The sequence below is a fragment of the Gymnoscopelus microlampas genome (assembly GCF_963454915.1).
Source record: "Gymnoscopelus microlampas genome assembly, chromosome: 2".
Taxonomy (NCBI): Eukaryota; Metazoa; Chordata; class Actinopteri; order Myctophiformes; family Myctophidae; genus Gymnoscopelus; species Gymnoscopelus microlampas.
The window spans coordinates 55,044,163-55,065,714 of NC_139939.1; the positions used below are offsets into that span (position 1 = coordinate 55,044,163).

At 40.5% G+C, this 21,552-nt stretch overlaps 2 protein-coding genes across 5 annotated transcripts in view; one reads left to right on the top strand and one right to left on the bottom strand.

Annotated features, from left to right (window-relative positions):
- The window catches only part of ubl5 (ubiquitin like 5), a 2,904-nt gene extending 2,411 nt beyond the window's left edge, over positions 1–493 (top strand). Inside the window, exon 5 of the mRNA XM_084081661.1 lies at positions 114–493. Within this exon, the coding sequence (XP_083937787.1) occupies positions 114–157 (44 nt within the window). The 3' untranslated portion in view covers positions 158–493. The remainder of the gene's footprint in view (positions 1–113) is intronic.
- Positions 494–1,266: 773 nt separating this feature from the next.
- vav1 (vav guanine nucleotide exchange factor 1) overlaps positions 1,267–21,552 on the bottom strand; it is a 39,235-nt gene continuing 18,949 nt past the window's right edge. The window contains exons 7-29 of one of the 4 annotated variants that reach the window (XM_084043103.1): positions 21,226–21,328; positions 20,122–20,217; positions 19,732–19,800; positions 19,110–19,213; positions 16,967–17,066; positions 16,273–16,368; positions 15,101–15,169; positions 14,048–14,134; positions 13,579–13,664; positions 11,966–12,098; positions 11,762–11,871; positions 11,196–11,297; positions 10,521–10,615; positions 9,660–9,682; positions 9,513–9,549; positions 8,690–8,826; positions 6,692–6,757; positions 5,944–5,975; positions 5,287–5,397; positions 3,856–3,943; positions 2,811–2,940; positions 1,895–2,046; positions 1,267–1,758 (exon numbers count right to left, since the gene is read on the bottom strand). In XM_084043103.1, coding sequence (XP_083899229.1) covers positions 1,705–1,758; positions 1,895–2,046; positions 2,811–2,940; positions 3,856–3,943; positions 5,287–5,397; positions 5,944–5,975; positions 6,692–6,757; positions 8,690–8,826; positions 9,513–9,549; positions 9,660–9,682; positions 10,521–10,615; positions 11,196–11,297; positions 11,762–11,871; positions 11,966–12,098; positions 13,579–13,664; positions 14,048–14,134; positions 15,101–15,169; positions 16,273–16,368; positions 16,967–17,066; positions 19,110–19,213; positions 19,732–19,800; positions 20,122–20,217; positions 21,226–21,328 — 2,080 coding nt within the window. In that variant the 3' untranslated portion in view covers positions 1,267–1,704. Of the gene's footprint in view, positions 1,759–1,894; positions 2,050–2,810; positions 2,941–3,855; positions 3,944–5,286; positions 5,398–5,943; positions 5,976–6,691; positions 6,758–8,689; positions 8,827–9,512; positions 9,550–9,659; positions 9,683–10,496; positions 10,616–11,195; positions 11,298–11,761; positions 11,872–11,965; positions 12,099–13,578; positions 13,665–14,047; positions 14,135–15,100; positions 15,170–16,272; positions 16,369–16,966; positions 17,067–19,109; positions 19,214–19,731; positions 19,801–20,121; positions 20,218–21,225; positions 21,329–21,552 lie in introns of all 4 variants that reach the window. The other 3 variants (XM_084043102.1, XM_084043105.1, XM_084043104.1) reach the window with 3 other exon arrangements.

Consider the following 21,552-nt stretch of genomic DNA (forward strand, 5'->3'; position numbering starts at 1 on the left):
TATATTATAAAATAATTAAGTGGTTAATCGATGAATTGACAGATAGATATAGAACCAAAACACGCTAAAAATTTATGTCTATGAAGTGTTGTACTTAACGGTTGTTTGTGCAGATGAGATCCATGATGGCATGAACCTGGAGCTGTACTACCAATAACTGACCAGCAGAGGGAGCTGTATTACCAATAGACCAGCGGAGGACCTCAAGGAGACAATGCTACACATACACACACACACACTTACAGTGTGAAAAACACCCAGATACCATCATAATGGATAAGTAAGGAGGGAGGATATGTTGTGTGTGTCTATGGAACAGATGACATACACACAGACACACATGATCTATACAGGTGTGCATACATAGATCTTAAAGTGATGGCTATGATATATTAGCTGTGATGTTAATGATGTGCTCTACATATGTTTTGTTTTGATATTGTTTTTTTGGAATTAAAAGAAGATATTTATATACCTTCAAGTTTTTAAAGTGTCTTGTCTTTATCGCATGTCTTTCAAACCTCAGTCTTGTCATTTACTTTGGACAGTTAACACCATTTTAGAGGTGTTAAGACTGTCATTTTATATCGTCTAGGACAGAGGTTCTCAAACCTTTCAGGCCGTGACCCCTAAAATAATCAAATCATTGAGCTGAACCCACCCTGACAAGCACTTGGAATTGTAGGAGTTTGACTCGGTAAATGTTGTGAAAATAGCTGATCTAGCTTGTCTTTCTTAGGTAATATTTGACATAGTGATGGTCTTATTAATTTATTTCTTTTTCATTTTAAAAAGTCATTGCTGAGTGAGAAAACAATGTTGCACATTAAGCTAATCATCTGGGGACCCCCCAAGAGTCAATATGTCTGAATGGATTACATTTCTTCGGAGAAGTACAGTTCTTTTCATACCATCAGGTCCATAGTTGCTGTGTTCTTGGGCAGTAAAACCACCTATTATATCAAATGTCTTTATTGAAATTGACAGTTGGAAAGCGAAGAGGACTTTGAACAAATGGATACAATTAAACTTTAAATTACCTTTTTTTCTTTTTAATACATTGAGCTTTTGCTATATTAGCAAAATCTCACAAGAGTGTAGTTATAAAATAGAACAGTTGAAATGTATAATGGGATAACGTGTGGGGTGGAAACCTCATAGCTAAAACTGTTACTTTTCAGGATTCAAATAAAAAAAATAACAAAAGTAGCAGATCTACAAGCTCAAAACGCGTCGCGTTTAAAGCTTGTAGATCTGCTACTTTTGAGTGATGCTGGGGCGTTAATTTACGGAAAAATACAAAAATGAGTTGAGGTCAGTTGTTGAACAAACTAGATTTATTCACAGCAGTGGACAGTGTAAGTGTCACCCCACATATCTCTCTCTCTCAGAAACCGTTGCACTAAAGCAGTGGTTCTCAAACCTTTTTCATGTCACGGACCCTCAAAATGTACATGTAATTGGGCGCGGACCCCCATCTGAAAAGATTTTGTGCCAGGGACCCCCAGAAGAAGATTTGTGTCAAAACAATACTTAAATGTATTCAAGATTAGTCAATTAAATTGACTAAACAGTTTCGGACATGAGGTTTCCACACGATATGCCTGAATGCCCCTTTAGATGTTACACAGATTGTACTGTGTGTATACTGTATATGTACAGTATATATATATATATATACACATGCCTCCCCCTGCAGTCGTGTCAGCAGTAATCAGAATAGTCCTCCTCAACGTAGTTGGCTGGAAACAGACCCACCTGGAGAAACACATGGAAGTGTGTAAGGGATGCAACAAGGTTTCAAGTGTTTTTTAAGACATCAAACCGTGTGTGTGTGCGTGTGCGTGTGCGTGTGCGTGTGCTTGTGCGTGCGAGAAACAATCCTTCTCCTCACCCGCCCGTACACCTCTCCCTTCCACCATCCATTGTGAGCCTTCTTGGAGATGATCTTGATGGTGTCTCCCTCCTGCAGAGACAGCTCCGTGCGGTCCCTGGCCGAGAAGTCGTACCTGGCCCTCGCCACGCCAAACATCTTGGCGCTGCCCCCTGCTGGACGCGGGCGATACACAATAACAGGGCAGGTTGACGCCGTACATAATAAAGTATATATATGTATACAGACGCATATTCATTGTTTATTGTACATCCATCCATCCGAATGCTCATTGTGATAGATGTATTGTCATGCATATAATTACTGGTGATCCAGTATCTCCACGCGGCCGGAGTGGCCAGGGGCGAGAGAATATACGTTTGCCAGGGGCCAGCCTGAGATTTTTTACATTGACACCAATACGGAAGAGACACAGGGACGTGCACAGATAGACTCTAAGTGGTGCTAAAGCACCTGCCCTTTGCCCTCTTGACCAGAAGTGCCCTTTTTTTTAGTTTACAGCAGGGGTCTTCAACAGTGGGTCCGGGACCCCTAGGGGGTCCTCAGAGTTACTACAGGGGGTCCGACAACATCTTTATGTGATATGATTTTTCTTTTTACCTTAACCACTCGAAACCTAGCATCCCTTTTCTGAGGAGAACTTTAGCCAAAAATAGCAGATCTACAAGCCCACAACGCCTCGCGCTGCGAGGCGTTGTGGGCTTGTAGATCGGCTATTTTTGGCAAAGAGGTCTAGGTGTAGAGGGAAAAAAGAGCAGACCAAGTAAACAAAAAAAAGTATAATTTACTTGAGCACCTGCCCCTCAAAATGTCTGTGCACGCCACTGCCATTCACTTTTCCTTACAGAGTATTTCTAAACTGTAGAATTGCTACTTTTACCTTTACTTTTGGTCAGGATAAAAGAGGCAGACTCACGTGGGGAAAGGGGGTTGTTGGGACTGGGGGCCATGCTCTGCTCCGGCTGCTTGTAGGGCGTCTGCAGGGTGGTGTCCACCTCTTTGAAGTACTCCTTCAACGAGTTCCTCTGGTAGAACTCTATCATCTCCTAGAAGACCAGAGGAAGGCCAGAGGGAAGGTCAAGAGATCACAGCGACGGAGAGCACAAGATGTGTGGTGGTCGCGTAAATAAATGAACAAAGATGGAGAGAGAAATGGAGCTTACACTGTCAAATCCTGAGTGTGAAAACTTAACATTAAAGGCATTGACCAGGGGGTGACACAGGAGGGACTTCCATAGAGCTAAGGGAACTTCTGAAGGGGCCATGCCGAAAATAGGTTGCTTTATTCGGATATAATTTGCGGAACTGCCCGCCCCTGCTGGTTCTCTGAATTTTTATTTTTAAATAGGCTCTTTCATGATAAATTGACCACATATATGAAGTTAAACAACTAAATTCTATCCAAACGCTATCTTAAAAGTAAATTCTGTGCCTCAAAAACGAAGTTTGAGAGCGTTTTGAAAACGGAAGTAAAACGTTCACACAGACACGGACGCGCACATGCGTGCGTTAATTTACGACATAAACAGTAGGGAAAATACGGATTTCAGAAAGAGGACTGTGTTTCAATGCAGGAAAACACCCCAGCGTCATTATATAGTGGCTGATAGAGGGGGAAAAATGCAAAAAATATATATATATATATTTTTTTTATTTAGGCTTAATGTTGCCTAGAATCCCTTTAAGAGTGTAGTTAATGTACCCCTTACAGGTCCATGTTGGTTCCATTTGTACACTGACTCTGAGTTACAATTTATGCTTTTATAAATTGCGATGCTTTTAAACATGTATTCTATTGCTGGTTCGACCACTTCAAATACTCTGTCATCTTATAAAATAGCTAGGCTAATTACCGTAGAAGATCTACAAGCTCACAGCGGGCTTGTAGATCTGCTATTTTCAGTGCGCCACATTGCTGTCATATAGAAGACATGCTGAAGACTTGAATCCATGACACTTACAACGATTCCCTTGAAGGCCTTCTTGTCGTTGATGCGGTACAGTCCCCCGGTAGAGGTGATCTTAATGTGTCTGGTGTCCTGGTTGAACCTGGAGGGAGAACAACGTCCGTTTGAATGAGAGACAACTAAGGCAAGCAAGGATGATTTATAGCATATATGGGCGACTGGCGGCCCGGGGGCACACATGCGCCCCCCACCTTCACTTAATGCGGCCCACAGGTTAATATCGGAATACTGATATATTATTGATTTCAGCTGTTACAATTCCAAACATGCAAACATGACCCGCTTTACTTACTTCAGTCTATATTAGTAGCTTAATGACTAGTATTAAAATCTTATACTGTATATTTGTTTATGTCCAATGTATTTCTACAGTATTTAAGTTCTATGAAGTTAACATAAGTATAACTAAATGCATTTGAAATTAAACACAAATGTTACTTTTCAGGATTCCAATTCAAAAATAGCAAAAATAGCAGATCTACAAGCTCAAAACGCGTCGCAGTGCGACGCGTTTTGAGCTTGTAGATCGGCTATTTTTGCTACTTTTGTGTGACATGGAATGGCGAAGTACGGCATTCATTTACAGAAAAAGTTAAAATGCGGAGATAAGACGTGTCGGGAAGATCTTGTCCCTGGTACAAGATCCCTGGTACAAGATCTTGTCACTGGTACAAGATCTTTTCAACCAAATATATGACAGTATATACAATGTGGCCCTCTGGAGTGAGAGTGTGGAAATATAATGGCCCTCTCCATCATCAAAGTTGCCCATCGCTGATTTATAGCAACGATTCTCAAACTTTTTATGTCAAGGACATATTTGGTTGAAAAGATCTTGTACCAGGGACCACCAAGGAAGAGAAGATTTGTGTTAAAAAATGACTCAATTATTTCAAAGTTTTCAAGTGCTCTGTGAGCTAGCTAGGCGATAGACCCTGTTCAGACTAGAGTTCAGATTGGTACCACCCACCCATAAAACAAACATGGGCAAATTCTCCTTCTACAGCACACGGCCACCAAGGTATGGAATAGTCTAACCCCATCCCTCAAACATGCAGTTCGCTGGGCTCATTTAAAACAGCCCTAAAAACTCATCTTTCTGGAGGCCATAAGTGGAGGTAGTACCAGTTTCCCGGTAGAGAGACGACCCCCCTCCCCCTTTTTTTGTATATATTTTTTATTTTTCATGTTTTTGTTTTTTTTTGTACATAGTGGTATTTTTTCCTCTGTATTTTTATGTTGATATTTGAACTGTTTGGTTGATACTATATATGTCTATGAAATTAATTGAAGGACCCCAACATAAACAAGTCCGCAAGGACTTTTTTGGTCGGACCTTTTAGACAAAAGTATTATAAATGTAACTGTGTTGTTTTACATTCTTTTGCCTAATAATGTGGATTAGTTTCATGCAGTCTGACTCACTTGAGGCTGATGGCGAACTCTCCGCCGTCTTTCTGTCGGACCAGGAAGGTTCCGTCGGAGCGCGACATCAGGAGGTTCTTGGCGGCCGTGCGGTCCATGTTCCCAGCAAACCTATAGGAGTACAGGGGGGACAATAATGTCTTTCTGCCATTTGTAGTATCTTGGAACTTAAAGGTGTTAAAGTAAGTTTTAAATACTGTAGCTCTACATTCCGATAGTATTTTGAATCGACTGCTTGTTCATTAACAGGGGTCTCTCCAGCTCTTTAGTAAACAGAAAATACCTTTTCTAAGCTGGGATGACCAATTTTATCCAATCAGGAGAGAGAATTTCTGGGGTGTTCCAGGGACACCCAGAAGCAAAGATTTGAGTTAAAAATGTATATATATATATATATTCAAAGATTTTTTTTTTTTCAAAAATAGCAGATCTACAAGCTCATAACGTGGCACTCGGCGACGTGCTATGAGCTTGTATATCTGCTATTTTTGAACAGCCAAAGAAATCTAAAATGACACAGACACGTTCCAGGATTGAATGAGTTAATCTATTGACAGTAGAGCAACGCTCAGCTCTGGACTTATTCTGTCCTCTGGTATTTGGACATGTTTTTGTGTGAACATCCTCTTATATAAAGCTGTTATTATTGATACCTACCAGAGGAAGCCGGTCAGGGTGGGCGTCGACCTCTGAGGGGGGGGGAGGAGATCACAGTGAGGTTAGAGGTCAAAGGTCAAAGCAGGTTTACAATCCTACTTGGAGAGGTTAAAGGAGTACACAAAAAAACCTTCATGAATTCAAGGCTTCACGGAGTGTGTAATTCAGTGTTGATTTCGTCGACTACAACTATGACGAAAAATGTTCGTCAACTGCCTTTTTTCACTGGAGAAAACTAAATGAAAACTAAATATATTGAGAATTTCATAAAAAAATAAAAACTAGACTAAAATGCTAGCGAGGGATCTAGTGGAGAAGAGATCCAGTAGAACTAAAAGACAAGTCATTTTATGTTTGGTTGCGCTCGGGTGTTGCGCCCTGAAAATAGCAGATCTACAAGCTCACAACGCGTCGCAGCGCGACGCGTTGTGAGCTTGTAGATCTGCTATTTTCAGCATGCAGCCAAGTGTAAAATCAGCCATTACGACGCCATACAAAATACATTTTAGTCGACTAAATCAACTGTAGATTTAGTCGACTATAATCTTATGATATTTAGTCGACTAAAACTAGACAAAAACTAAATCACTTCAGATGACTAAGATATGACTAAAACTAAATGGAATTTGATTCAAAAGATATGACTAAAACCAAATCAGCATTGGTTCTCAAAGTGGGGTACGGGGACCCCCAGGGGTCCTTAGCACAATAATTTTGATGACCCCCATTTACAGGGTAGTGTACTTACAGAGACGAAGGGCTGGACCTTATTGGCTGGAAACCATCCCACCTGGGTAGTTGTCACATTCCTGCCCTGAGTGACACACACAGTAACCAATCATAAAGAGTCATTCCTGCCCTGAGTGACACACACAGTAACCAATCATAAAGAGTCATTCCTGCCCTGAGTGACACACACAGTAACCAATCATAAAAGAGTCAGCAAAGAGAAAAACAAAGATTTTGTCAAATATCTTTTGAAAATAGCAGATCTACATGCTCACAATCACGACACGTTGTGAGCTTGTTGATCTGCTATTTGCAAATAGAAAACAAATATTTTAAAAAAATAGGGCTTAATTGGTTAATGTATGTTTCATAACAATAATTTAAATCTATAAAGTAATAGTAACACAAGTTTTCAAATAGTTGTAGTGGAGTAAAAAGTACAATATTTGCCTCCGAGATGTCGTAGAGTAGAAGTATTAAGTATTGAAAAATGGATATACCCGAGTAAAGTAAAAGTACTTCAAAATTGTACTTAAGTACAGTACTTTCTTTCTACCAGAATATTGTGGTCTATTTACATACTGTTCAGAGAAAAGAGGAGGGATTGCAGAGTAGCAGGATGAGTGACAAAGGGACTAGATGAGAGAGAAACAACAAAAAATGGGACTGGTCTTCAAACTTGTAAATACAGATTTGCCCGAAATGCCCCCTATACCCGCATATCTGTATAAATACCTCGAAAAAGTTAGTGACACCCACAGTCACGAAACTAGAGGGAGCGTAAACAACAATCTGGTACCACACACCCATAAAACAAACATGGGCAAATTCTCCTTCTACAGCACAGCCACCAAGGTATGGAATAGTCTAACCCCATCCCTCAAAAAATGCAGTTCGCTGGGCTCATTCAAAACAGCCCTAAAACTCATCTTTCTGGAGGCCAAAAGAGGAGCTAGTACCAGTTTCCCTGTAGACAGACGTTTTTATTTTTCATGCTGCTTTTTTTTTGTACATAGTGGTATTTTTTCTCTGTATTTTTATATTGATTTGAATATATATGTTTATGAAATGAATTCAAGGACCCCAACGGAAACAAGTCCGCAAGGACTTTTTTGGCCGGACCTTTTAGACAAAAGTATTATAAATGTAACTGTGTTGTTTTACATTCTTTTGCTTAATACAAATTTCAATAAAAAAAAAAAGAGAGAGAGAGAGAGAGAGAGAGAGAGAGAGAGAGAGAGAGAGAGAGAGAGAGAGAGAGAGAGAGAGAGAGAGATGCCGAGACAGACGGAGGGAGAGGAGCTTTACAAAAACGAAAGTTGGAAACGGAGAGACGAGAGCGCTGCTGCACCTACATGCACTAACCACAGGAAACGCACTATATGAGAACACTCTGAAACAATGTACAGTGTGTGTGTGTGTGTGTGTGCGTGTGTGTGTGCGTGCGTGCGTGCGTGCGTGCGTGCGTGCGTGCGTGCGTGCGTGCGTGCGTGTGATCAGTGGTGTAAAGTAACTAAGCGACGCATTGTGAGCTTGTAGATCGGCTATTTTCAAACATTTTAGCACCTTTACTTTTGGTACTTTAAGTACATTTTGATACCAATACTTTTGTACTTTTACTCAAGTACAATTTTAATTCCGGACGTTTACTTGTAACAGAGTACTTCTACATTGCAGTATTGATACTTTTACTTAAGTAAAACATTTGAGTACTTTTCCCACCACTGCGTGTGATTTGCATGACAATTGTCAGCATCATTATTGAGGAGGTAACATTCTGTTATCACATCCGTATCTGTTTGTGTTGTCTCTATCCAGTTTGGTGTTTACAGTTTTGCATAATTATCGTCATTGTAGGGCAGTGACGAGGGGCAGCACCTACGCGTAGGTGCCTAATCACCCAATTATTTATCAATAATGACCGGCGACCCGTCAATTATCACTTGCATAAAACACAAAAACTTTAAACATGGAGGTAAGTGGTTTCTGCACGACAGTAACAACATGTATGTTTTACCTCCCACCACGGCAGCTCAACCTCTGCCTTTGTCAGCTCAATGATGTCACCCAGGGACAGATGGAGGGGTTGGCCGAACGCTACGGGAGGCGGAGGTAAACCGTAATAATCCTGACATACCTCCATTTTAGGCAAACCTGAGACAGAGAGAGAGAGACAGAGACAGAGACAGAGAGAGAGAGAGAGAGAGAGAGAGAGAGAGAGAGAGAGAGAGGCATAGATGGAGAGGTACAGTATAAAGAAAGACAGGGACACTAGATGGAAAGAGGGAGGGAGAGAGGGAAAGAGAGAGAGAGAGGTTGGTAGGTAGTACAGATGACAAGAATAGGTGGGGAGAGAGAGATAAGAGAGAGTTATTGCAATAGCATGACAAATAACAACAACAAAAAACTTGGCTAAAGATGGATTACAACAGTGGTTCTCAAACTTTTTCGTGCCAAGGACCCCCAAATAGACACTTATTAGCCCGCGGACCCCCATTTGAAAAGATAAGCCAGGGACCCCCATAATAGAACATTTTTATGGCTCTCTAGCAGTGATTTTCAACCATTTTAATTTCAATGACCCCCAGTTTGACATGCATTAGGGCTACGGACCCCCATTTAATGGCATTTCTGTCTCTGGGACCCCGATTCATATTGTAAAATCAATGTTAATTTAACTCTGAGAGTGTACAAATGGAACCAAATGGACCCGTTAGGGTCCATTTGGTTCACGCCCGCGCTTCGAGCTTGTAGATCTGCTACTTTCGATGATTTTGTGTGATGCTGTAGTATGATCAAGTAGGAGCGTTAATTTACAGAAAAAAACAGAAAATCCTCACCTAGATTTAAATGTCTGTGTGTTGAAGACTTCTTACTCTGGAAGGAGGAGGAAAAGGAGAGAAACACTGGGTCACGTTCACTGATTTAATAAAACAATACAATACACCTCAAACACAAACGATACTCCATGCTGTGGTCTGTCTCACCTTCTTGTGTGTGCCTGAGTGATCTGAAACACAAAACAATAACTGTTGGGACGAGAATGACCCGTAACACTTTACCTAAAGGTCGGGTCTATAATGCATTATAATGCGCTTAACAGGCATTATTATAAAACTTGTTATAAATGTTTATAATCACGTACAGTATGATAACTTATAACAATGATTATAATGTATTATAAGTGCTGGTCATGATGCATTATAAGCTCAGTGGAACAGCACATTATAACTACCATGACTTAGCTAGTTATAACGTGTATTTGTTATAGGTTGTTATGCATAATTATAAACATTAATAACAAGTGTTATGAAGCATTGTACGTGCATTATAATGCATTATAAATGTGATTATAATGCATTAAAGATCTTAAGTGAAGTGAGTGTTACCTGGTAGTTATAATGTGCTGTTCCACTGAGTTTATAATGCATTATGACCAGCACTTATAAATTATAAAAGTTGTAATACTTCATAAACCTTGTTATAAGTTGTTATGCACAATAATAAACATTAACATATGTTACAGTGCTTAAAAGTGTATTATAATGCATTATAAATGTGTTTATAATGCATTATAGACCCGACCTTAAGGTAAAGTCTTACCAAATTACCTCGACACGCACGCACACACGCACGCACGCACGCACACACACACACACACACACACACACACACACACACACACACACACACACACACACACACACACACACACACACACACACACACACACACACACACACACACACACACACACACACAATTAAATGTACACTACATATAAAAGGCACACAAACACACACACATACACATAATACTGTAACACACGCACAATACCAAACACCAACCTGAGTTGCGTCCACACGTGGGCACCCTGCCTAAACATTCTTTATGAGCGGCCATTTTACAGCGGGTACAGCGGTAGCCCTGGAAAAACGTCCCTCTGGGGGGAAGAGAGGGTTTACGTTTTACGTTGATTTAGCTTTGGTTCAACCATTTAAGGCCTATACATGAATACTGTACGATGATAAGGTCGTAAATGGGGAAAAGTGCTCCTTTATGTAGTTAATTCATAATGCATTTATGTAAGTCATGGAATGGATGGAATGGAAATTGTATTTTTTACTTAAAGGTAGGGTAAGTGATATTTTTTGGTTAAAACAAAAAGTGTTTTGTTAAAAGGTTAAAGCACTATATTGTGATAGATAGTAGTCATCGCTATAGAGTGTTTGTTCAGTAACAGGAGTCTCTCTGTCTCTCCAGCTCTTTAACAAACAGAAAATACATTTTCAGGTAGGTGACAAACTGTCAGCCAATCAGGAGAGAGTACCCATTTTTTTCCTGATAAAAAAACCCATCAGCTTCATTCTATAGTGTTCCAGTTCCAATTGTGTCTGCTCATTTCTTTGTGTCATCACTTCCAATTCCACTTGTTTAATCTGATCCTGACTGAGTTCTCTATCCTCATTGGATACAATTGGTATCCTGACCTAAAAATGAGAGGAGAGGAGACAGTGTTGTACCTGAGCAGCATACAGCAGGCTCTGCAGGAGGTGGTCTCCTCGAAGCAGTGCATCTGGAAGTCGTGGTAGTTGGCCGTGCAGTTGTCTGGACACATGTTTGACCTACAGCACCAACACCACAATGTACAAACCACAACCGTTGGTATAGATTAGGACCACCGTAAAGACTGATTTTACACTTGGTTGCATGCTGAACATCCGAGCGCAACCAAACATACAGTAAAATGACTGGTCTTTTAGTTCTACTGGATCTCTTCTCCACTAGTCTGCTAAAACTAAACAAAAACTAAAACAATTTTATTCAAAAGACTATGACTAAAACTAAATCAAAATTTGGTGTCAAAATCAACACTGGCCTCCACACCATTGTGGCCGAAAGGCGAGTGCTGAGCTACCCGGACACCAAAGCAATTTATAGTTCTATGTACAAGCTAACACTCGGCTCTATTATGAAACACAAAATAGATAAAAACGTAATGAAGCTATTCTGCAACACAATGTACTATTAACTATATTAACTACGGTAACTATTGGTTAATACAGAAATATTGTAATAATGAACTCACACAGCCATCTCAAATTGCTCCAGCCATTTCTTCTTAAGCTCTCTGGTTTTGAAGAATAAATCGTACCCACATCTTCCATGGGAGTCCAATAAGAGAAACACATGGGTCCACTGTGTACACACACACAATAAGTTATTAGACAATAATAATTAACAATTGAAAAGAGAAGAGGAAGAGGGCAGAGGAGAGGAGAGGAGGAGAGACCTTTTTATTGTCCTTCTCTCCGGTTTCGTCTCGTAGTTCGTAGTTCTGCAGTTCAATGATGTCCTTCAGCTCAAACGCCTCCCCGCCTTTCTTCTTACACACCAGCATAGCCTTGTCAAAGAGGAACGCATACCTGACACACACACACACACACACACACACACACACACACACACACACACACACACACACACACACACACACACACACACACACACACACACACACACACACACACACACACACACACACACACTATTTTATTTGGATTTGCACAAGAAGCGTAAGTAATACATAATAGATTCAAACACTGATCAGAAAAGGGTTAGATTACGGTCAAACCAGATACAGCTGCTGCACTTATTAACCAGTGGTGGGAAAAGTACTCAAATGTTTTACTTCAGTAAAAGTATCAATACTGTAGAAAAACTCTATTACAAGTAAAAGGCCTGTGTTCAAAAGTACAAAAGTATTGGTATCAAAATACTTGAAGCACCAAAAGTAAAAGTACTAAAATGTTTGAAAATAGAAGATCTACAAACTCACAACGCATCACGATGCAACGCGTTGTGAGCTTGTAGATCTGCTATTTTCAAATAGCCCATGTATAAAATAGGGCTAAAATAGTGGTTAATGTATGTTTTATTTTATAAAGTTAAAGAACAGTTAAAAAGTTAAAGTTAAAGTTAAAAATACAATATTTTCCTCAGAGATGTAGTGGAGTAGAAGCAAAAGTATTGAAAATGGGAAATACTCCAGTAAAGTAAAAGTACCTCAACATTGTACTTAAGTACAGCATCTAGAGTAAATGTACTTAGTTACTTTACACCACTGTTATTAACACATAGAGGAAAAAAGATAGCACATTGATGACATACTATATACATACATTTGACAGATGTATTTTCCCTCCCCCTTTAGCTACTCAAGAATATATGACACATTGGTCTTCTCCAGATACCAGGGACGTGCACAGATAGACTCTAGGTGGTGCTAGAGCACCTGCCCTTTGCCCTCTTGACAAGAAGTGCCCTTTTGAAAACGTTTACAGCAGGGGTCTTCAACAGGGGGTCCGGGACCCCTAGGGCGTCCTCAGAGTTACTACAGGGGGTCCGCCAAATCTTTATGTGATTATTTTTTACCATAACCACTCGAAACCTAGCATCCCTTTTCTGAGGAGAACTTTAGCCAAAAATAGCAGATCTACAAGCCCACAACGCCCCGCGCTGCGAGGCGTTGTGGGCTTGTAGATCGGCTATTTTTGGCAAAGAGGTATAGGTGTAGAGGGAAAAAAGAGCAGACCAAGTAAACAAAAAAAAGTATAATTTACTTGAGCACCTGCCCCTCAAAATGCCTGTGCACGCCACTGCCAGATACACAGACCGCCCATGATGGCTGAGACAGAACAGTATACCCAGACATGACTTCACTATATTAACGTCTCTATTTTGGGCATGCCGTTTATAGGCCAAAAAAACCCTCAAAAACAGCCTAGGACTACTGTATATCCTTAATTCATACATGTCAGACGCCAGATCAGCGATAATGAAAGCAGAAGCTTGATGGTGCCAGTGGTTAAACACACACACACACACACACACACACACACACACCTGTCTTGTTTGGACTTTTTCTCTGAGCTGCTGATCTTCAACTCTCCGTCGATCTTGGGTCGACCGAACAGAGCCAGAGACTGGGTCTGGATAGGACACAAGGACACAAGGACACAAGGACAGGGTGTCAAATATCCTCACCGTTATCTATCAGGAAATGGCGAAACAAATCTGCGTTCAAAATGGATCCAATATCGCAGTTGTCGGGCAGAAAACTGTAATCTTCAAATTCTAACTTCGTAAATTAACACCCTGCTTGATCATACTAGAGCGTCACACAAAAGCATTAAAAGTAGCAGATCTACAAGCTTGTCAATTTGATGCCATTTTTTTTGTGTGTGTGTTTTTTTCCTTTTCCTTTTTTTCCTAATAAAGTATTTTGTTCGTTTTTTTGCAAAGCAACTTTTTAGTATTTGGAAAAGCGCTAGTATATAAATGTTATGTATTATTATTATTACTGAGCTCTCACCATGTTCTCTATGGACAGCTGGAAGGTGGTGATCTGTTTGATGATCTCATTGTCTCTCTTCACCTCGTTCACACACTGGGCCAGGTCCTGGAAGAAAACACACACACAGATACACACACACACACACACACACACACACACACACACACACACACACACACACACACACACACACACACACACACACACACACACACACACACACACACACACACACACACACAAACACACGTATGCGTGCACACACGCATGCAAATGCCATATTTAAGTGTAAGATACTTATAGAAACACACTTTCCCTCAACAAGGCGGTCCGTTTAAAGGGATATTTCACTTTCAAAAAAACTTTGGGTCATTCTATCATCTACTCAGGTTTTTGTGAGACCCCGAGACCGTTTTTAAGTTGCTTGAAAAAAAAGAGAATCCACTTTAAATTCTCAAAATCGGCCCGATTGACGCGAGTGTTAAAGAGCGGAGCCATTAACTCATTCCCTGCCTAGAACGACTAAAACGACTTCTGTCCATAAGCCATGCCTGCCATTTTTTTTTCCACCCAAAGACCAAGGAGATATGATTTTTCGAAGATCTAGACTCCCATCCACTTCCTTGTTAACTTAAAACTTAAAAATTCTGTATCTCGGCTCCTGAGTACTTTTTTTTTTTCAATGAAAAATCTTGGCAGTGTTCAAACACGGCCAGAAATAATTCAGGCAGTGAATGAGTTAACGCCAAGTTTAACTATATTCCATTTGTTGCAATAAATGGTTAAATCTACTTTGACGTGAGTGTTCCTGACTGAAATGTCTGTTATTTGTCATATCTGCCCTGTGGAACTTTTGTTTACGAAGCCTAAAGCCAAACAGAAATGTCATATTTATTACGTTTTATTACATAATGTTCAACGGCAGAATTAATCACAACTATTTGAGTTGACAATTAATCATCAAGCAAAATGTCATAATCGTGACCGCATGCACGCACGCACGCACGCACGCACACAGAGGAATGTTACATATTATTTAAAGGTCACACATTTCAGAGATGCTGTACTCACTCTCATGGCATCCAGAGCTGTGCGAAGGTTGTCCTTGTCTGCAGAGCCAGTGGTGTGTTTCATTAGTTCCTGCGCGCGCGCGCACACACACACACACACACACACACACACACACACACACACACACACACACACACACACACACACACACACACACACACACACACACACACACACACACACAGAAACTGTCACATTACTACACACTGATGAGTGCTGTACATGATATGCACATGTTCTACATTCTATGTGTGGTCAGATACGTCATGGTCGGGTGGAAACCTTGTATGTCGTTGTTGTCGGTCAGAAACCTCTTATCTCCACATTCTAACTTTTTGAGTTTTTTTCGTAAATGAACGCACTACTTGATCATACTACAGCGTCACACAGAAGCATCAAAAGTAGCAGATCTACAAGCTCGAAACGCGTCTTTTCGAGCTTGTAGATCTGCTACTTTTGATGATTTTGAATTTGAATCCTGGAAAGTAACAATTTTGGACATATGAGGTTTACACCCGACAGAGACGAAATACTAAACTTTTCAGGAAATGTAAAGAAAAAATGAACCTGTGTTCCAATGGATCCAATTTAGTTATTATAATAATAGTCATAGGCTCTGGTTGGTTCAATATTTATAAAACCTACAGACAGACTTTCAACCTGGAGTCCCTATTCTGGGCAAGTCATTAAAAAATAAATTAAAAAAACCCCCTTCAAAAATAGCAAACAGTATAGCTCAGGGGTCTTCAACGTCTTCAGGCCAAGGACCCCCTAGCTGAGAGAGAGATGAAGCAGGGACCCCCTACTCTATATTATATAAAATTGTGTTTCAGATTGGACTTTTTTTTGTTTACTTGGTCTGCTCTTTTTTTCTCTCTGCACTTATATACCTCTTTGCCAAAAAAAATAGCAGATCTACAAGCTCACAACGCCTCGCGCTGCGAGGCGTTGTGAGCTTGTAGATCTGCTATTTTTTTTGGCAAAAGTTCTCCTCAGAAAAAAAGCGGATGCTAGGGTTCAAGTGGTTAATGTAAAATCAAAATCATATCACTCACAGATTTGGCGGACCCCCTGTAGTAACTCTGAGGACCCCCTAGGGGTCCCGGACCCCCTGTTGAAGACCCCTGGTATAGCAGATCTACAAGCTCACACCACAACGTGTATCAGGCTACCTGTAGCAGGAGATGGTACTTGAGAACCCTTTGCATGGGAACCATGAGCAGATCTCTGAGGGTGAACCTCCCACTGTTGGCTCGCTTAGAGCACTCCTGAGACAGACAGACAGACAGACAGACAGACAGACAGACAGACAGACAGACAGACAGAGAAACCATAGTAAAGGATACATGATGAGACAAGAGAAGAGGAGAAAAAGTGAGACACACAGAGGCAGACAGAGAAAAGAGAGACATGACAGAGATGCATGGTTACCATGGTTACTATCTATCGTTTACATTTCCTATACGTCTTCTTGTTAGTTTATTATTTGGTCAAAAGTTAGAGATAGTTGGTCCTTTGTTTTGCACTGACATGCTGTACTTTTGACAGTGTCAGAATAGTCTTATATGACAATAAAACGGGTTGAACTTGAACATCTTAACCCATTAAATCCGGGAACGCATATATGTGTCATTTTAGAGTTAGAGTTTTAGCTACTGTATAACCATTCTTTTATACTTTGGGCTACTCAAACACAGACAAAGTGGCTGTGGATGATCTTATTTTTTATTGATTGAATCAAAAAAGTCCTGGGGACTTCCATTGTGGTACTATGTATTCAATTCATCAACATAGCATCAACATTTTTACACAATAAGACATAATAATAAATAATAAATATAATAATATGTGTGTGTGGGCTCTCACCTCCAGCTTCATGCGGACGTCCTCCCTCATGGTGGCGATCTTGTCCAGGTGTTTGGAAGCCGCCTCCACCTGACTGCAGTATCGTCCATACAGTAACAACCTGGATAGACAGAGACATTAGACACTGATGGAACAGTATCGTCCATACAGTAACAACCTGGATAGACAGAGACATTAGACACTGATGGAACAGTATCGTCCATACAGTAACAACCTGGATAGACAGAGACATTAGACACTGATGGAACAGTATCGTCCATACAGTAACAACCTGGATAGACAGAGACATTAGACACTGATGGAACAGTATCGTCCATACAGTAACAACCTGGATAGACAGAGACATTAGACACTGATGGAACAGTATCGTCCATACAGTAACAACCTGGATAGACAGAGACATTAGACACTGATGGAACAGTATCGTCCATACAGTAACAACCTGGAGAGACAGAGACATTAGACACTGATGGAACAGTATCGTCCATACAGTAACAACCTGGAGAGACAGAGACATTAGACACTGATGGAACAGTATCGTCCATACAGTAACAACCTGGACAGAGGACAGAGACATTAGACACTGATGGAACAGTATCGTCCATACAGTAACAACCTGGAGAGACAGAGACATTAGACACTGATGGAACAGTATCGTCCATACAGTAACAACCTAGAGAGAGGACAGAGACATTAGACACTGATGGAACAGTATTGTCCATACAGTAACAACCTGGACAGAGGACAGAGACATTACACTGATGGAACAGTATCGTCCATACAGTAACAACCTGGAGAGAGGACAGAGACATCACAACCAGTGGTGGAAAGTAACTAAGTACATTTACTTAAGTACTGTACTTAAGTAAAATATTGAGGTGTTTGTACTTTACTTGATTATTTCCAATGTCCAATACTTTTACTTCTACTCCACTCCACTACATTTCAGAGGCAAATATTGTACTTTTACTCCACTACGTTTATTTGAAAACTTTAGTTACTAGTTACTTTTCAAATTTAAATTATGATATAATGAAACATACATTAGCCACTTCAGCCTTATTTTATACATAGGCTATTTGAAAATAGCAGATCTACAAGCTCACAAAGCGTCGCATCGCAACGCGTTGTGAGCTTGTAGATCTGCTATTTTCAAACATTTAGTACTTTTACTTTTGGTACGTTAAGTACATTTTGATGACAATACTTTTGTACTTTTACTCAAGTACATTTTTAATTCTGGACTTTTACTTGTAACGGAGTATTTTTATATTGCAGTATTGGTACTTTTACTTAAGTAAAGAATTTGAGTACTTTTTCCACCACTGATCACAACACTGATGGAAATACCACAGTCCACAGCAAAAGGACGGGCGACCGACCGTGTTGGCACCCAAGTTGTGGAACAAACTCCCTTTGAGGATCAAAGCTGCCCCCCCCCCCCCCCCCCCGCCCACCCTATAGGGACTTTTAAAAACATCCTTAACCCATCAAGACCGGGAATGCATCTGTGTCAATTTCAGATTTATTTGGCTATTCAAGCAGATCTACAAGCTCGTAGCATGAGCTTGTACTGCTGTTTTATTTTGAAAAATCATGAAAATGTATGCAAATCTTTGAATATATATTTTTAACTGAAATCTTTGGCTGGAACAAAACATTTTAAAATGGGGGTTTGTGGCCAAATACCTACGTATCTAAAAATCCTAACAGTGTGTTGCTATATCAGTGGTCCTCCGACTTTTCCATGTCAAGGACCCCCAAAATGATATCCTTTTACATCCCGACGATGATGACACCCCCCCAAAGCCCGACACTTTAAAAAAAGACAACCTAGTTATAGCCGTATTTATAGCCGTATTTTGGCTCCTCACTGGCAGGGTGACTCAGTAAGACACGACAGCAGTGACAACACAGCCATGTGTGTGGGGAGGGATTCATTGGCATATCAACTAAATTGGGGAGAAAAAGGGCTAAAAAATAATTGGCTACTCTAAATAAAGATACGTGACGTATTTACGCTAAACTGAAAAAGAAAAACAGCCGCGTGAAGATGCGATGAGTGTCTATTCTGCTCTGCGTGTTCATGTCTGTCGTTTTCATCTGGTGCATGTGTGTGTGCGTGCGTGTACTTGTGATATACCTCTCTTTATATTTGATGAAGACTAGGTGGAGGTTCTGGGCTCCCTGGTTCAGGATAGAGTTGCGTATCTCCTCCAATAAGGTCTGATGGAGCCCGGCCAACTCCTACACACACAGACACAACACACACACACACACACACACACACACACACACACACACACACACACACACACACACACACACACACACACACACACACACACACACACACACACACACACACACACACACACACACACACACACACACACACACACACACACACACTTTAATTTAATTTTCAAACATGTTCGGGGTCATTTTAACGTCTACTCAGGCTTTTGTGTTTCACCCCCAGACAGTTTTTAAGTTGCTTGATTCAGTATTTAGATATTTGATATTCATTTTATCAGACATGCCCCCTTCCTATACAAACCCCCCCCAAAAAATGACAGTACGGAATTAGGCCGGACAAAATATCAGCGTGTCAGCCAGGTTCAACAGTACGGTTCAAACCCCTCAGTACTGTGTGTGTGTGTGTGTGTGTGTGTGTGTGTGTGTGTGTGTGTGTGTGTGTGTGTGTGTGTGTGTGTGTGTGTGTGTGTGTGTGTGTGTGTGTGTGTGTGTGTGTGTCCACACACCTCTATGTTGATGAAGATGCTCTCCATGTCCTGTGGTTTGAGGAACTTCTGAAGGGGCTTCATAAAGTGCTGCGTACAGGAGAAAGATATTACTGTTACCTCTGTCTTTAACATCTTTCACTTTCATTGGCTTGCTCGCTTGCTTGCTCACTCACTCACTGTGTATTCACCTGTTTCTTGGCTGTGTGTTTTCCACTTCCTGTCAGATTTCATTGGATATCATTAGTCATCTGACCGGTTTCATTGGATTTCATTGGATCAAAAGACAGGAAGTGGAACACAGTGAAAAGCCTAGGAAACAGGTGGATAAGTAAGTGTGTGTGTGTGTGTGTGTGTGTGTGTGTGTGTGTGTGTGTGTGTGTGTGTGTGTGTGTGTGTGTGTGTGTGTACCTGTAATATAGACTCCAGTGTGTCATAGTATTTCTCCTCAGTCTGTCTGATCTCCAGCAGGCAGCATCCTCTCTTGTCTACAGGAGCCTTTTGTTGCTTTACAAACACACACAATTTATCATTTACAATGAAGCTACGTTGACGCTCTTATCCAGGGCAAATGACCTGGTGCTAGATCAGAGTAAATAGCATGAACCCTAGTCAGCAAATGACAGGGTAAATGGTCACGTGTAAGGGTTAGTAAATAATGCTGTGCTACTAAGCAACTAATCAGTGGTGTAAAGTAACTAAGTACATTTACTCAAGTACTGTACTTAAGTACAATTTTGAGGTATTTTGTTTCACTTTACTGGGGTATTTCCAATTGTCAGTACATTTACTTCTACTCCAAAACATGTCAGAGGCAAATATTATACTTTTACTACTACAATTATTTGAAAACCTAAGTTACTAGTTACTGTGTAGATTTTGATAATTATCACAAAACATACAGTAACCACTTCAGTCCTATATTTTGGCCATTTGAAAATAGCAAATCTGCAAGCTCACGATGTGTCGCGATGCGACGCATCGTGAGCTTGTAGATCTGCTATTTTCAAAAGATTCTTATACATTTTAAAACTTGTGAAATGTGATACCAATACCTTTGTTCTTTTACTCAAGTAAGATTTTAATTCCGGACTTTCACTTGTAACAGAGTATTTCTAAATTGCAGCATTGATACTTTTACTTAAGTAAAACATTTGAGTACTGTTTCCACCACTGCAACTAGTACACCAAACATCACACAACGTGCTATCTAAATAAAATTGCATGTGAACAAAGTAACCGACATACATCTGGTGAACGTAATTAGCATCAATCAAAAGTAGGCAACAAGTATCGGTGCAACAATTTTTACCGATGTAAAAATAGGCAACAAGTATCGATACTTGAGGGGGTTCCAGGGGGTCCCCCCAGCTAAATGTGTTAAAACATTTGAACCCTTTAATGCATATAAAGTTGGCTATTCAAAAATAGCAGATATACAAGCTCACTACATGTGCTATTTATTATTAACGTTTGAATCCTTTGAATCCAGTATGGTGTGTGTTGAACACTCACAGTCTCTGGCTCTGCCCTCATCAAGTCTTCGTAGATTTCATTATCTTCATCCTCCTCATCCTCCACACAATCATACAGGTCATCGTCTTCATCCACCGTTTCACTGGCACACACAAACGGTAAATATACAGTCACACACATAATCATTAAACATGATTATTATTGTCAGTCAACACTGTTGTCATCATAAGTTTCATACGCATCAGCTATTCAGATCCCTATAGTCCAACAGAAGACACAGCAAAGACTTGTGACAGAATGTCCTCTCCATCAAGTGAAGCCTATAGATACGATGGAATAGCCTCCCAGTCACTCTACAGCAGTGGT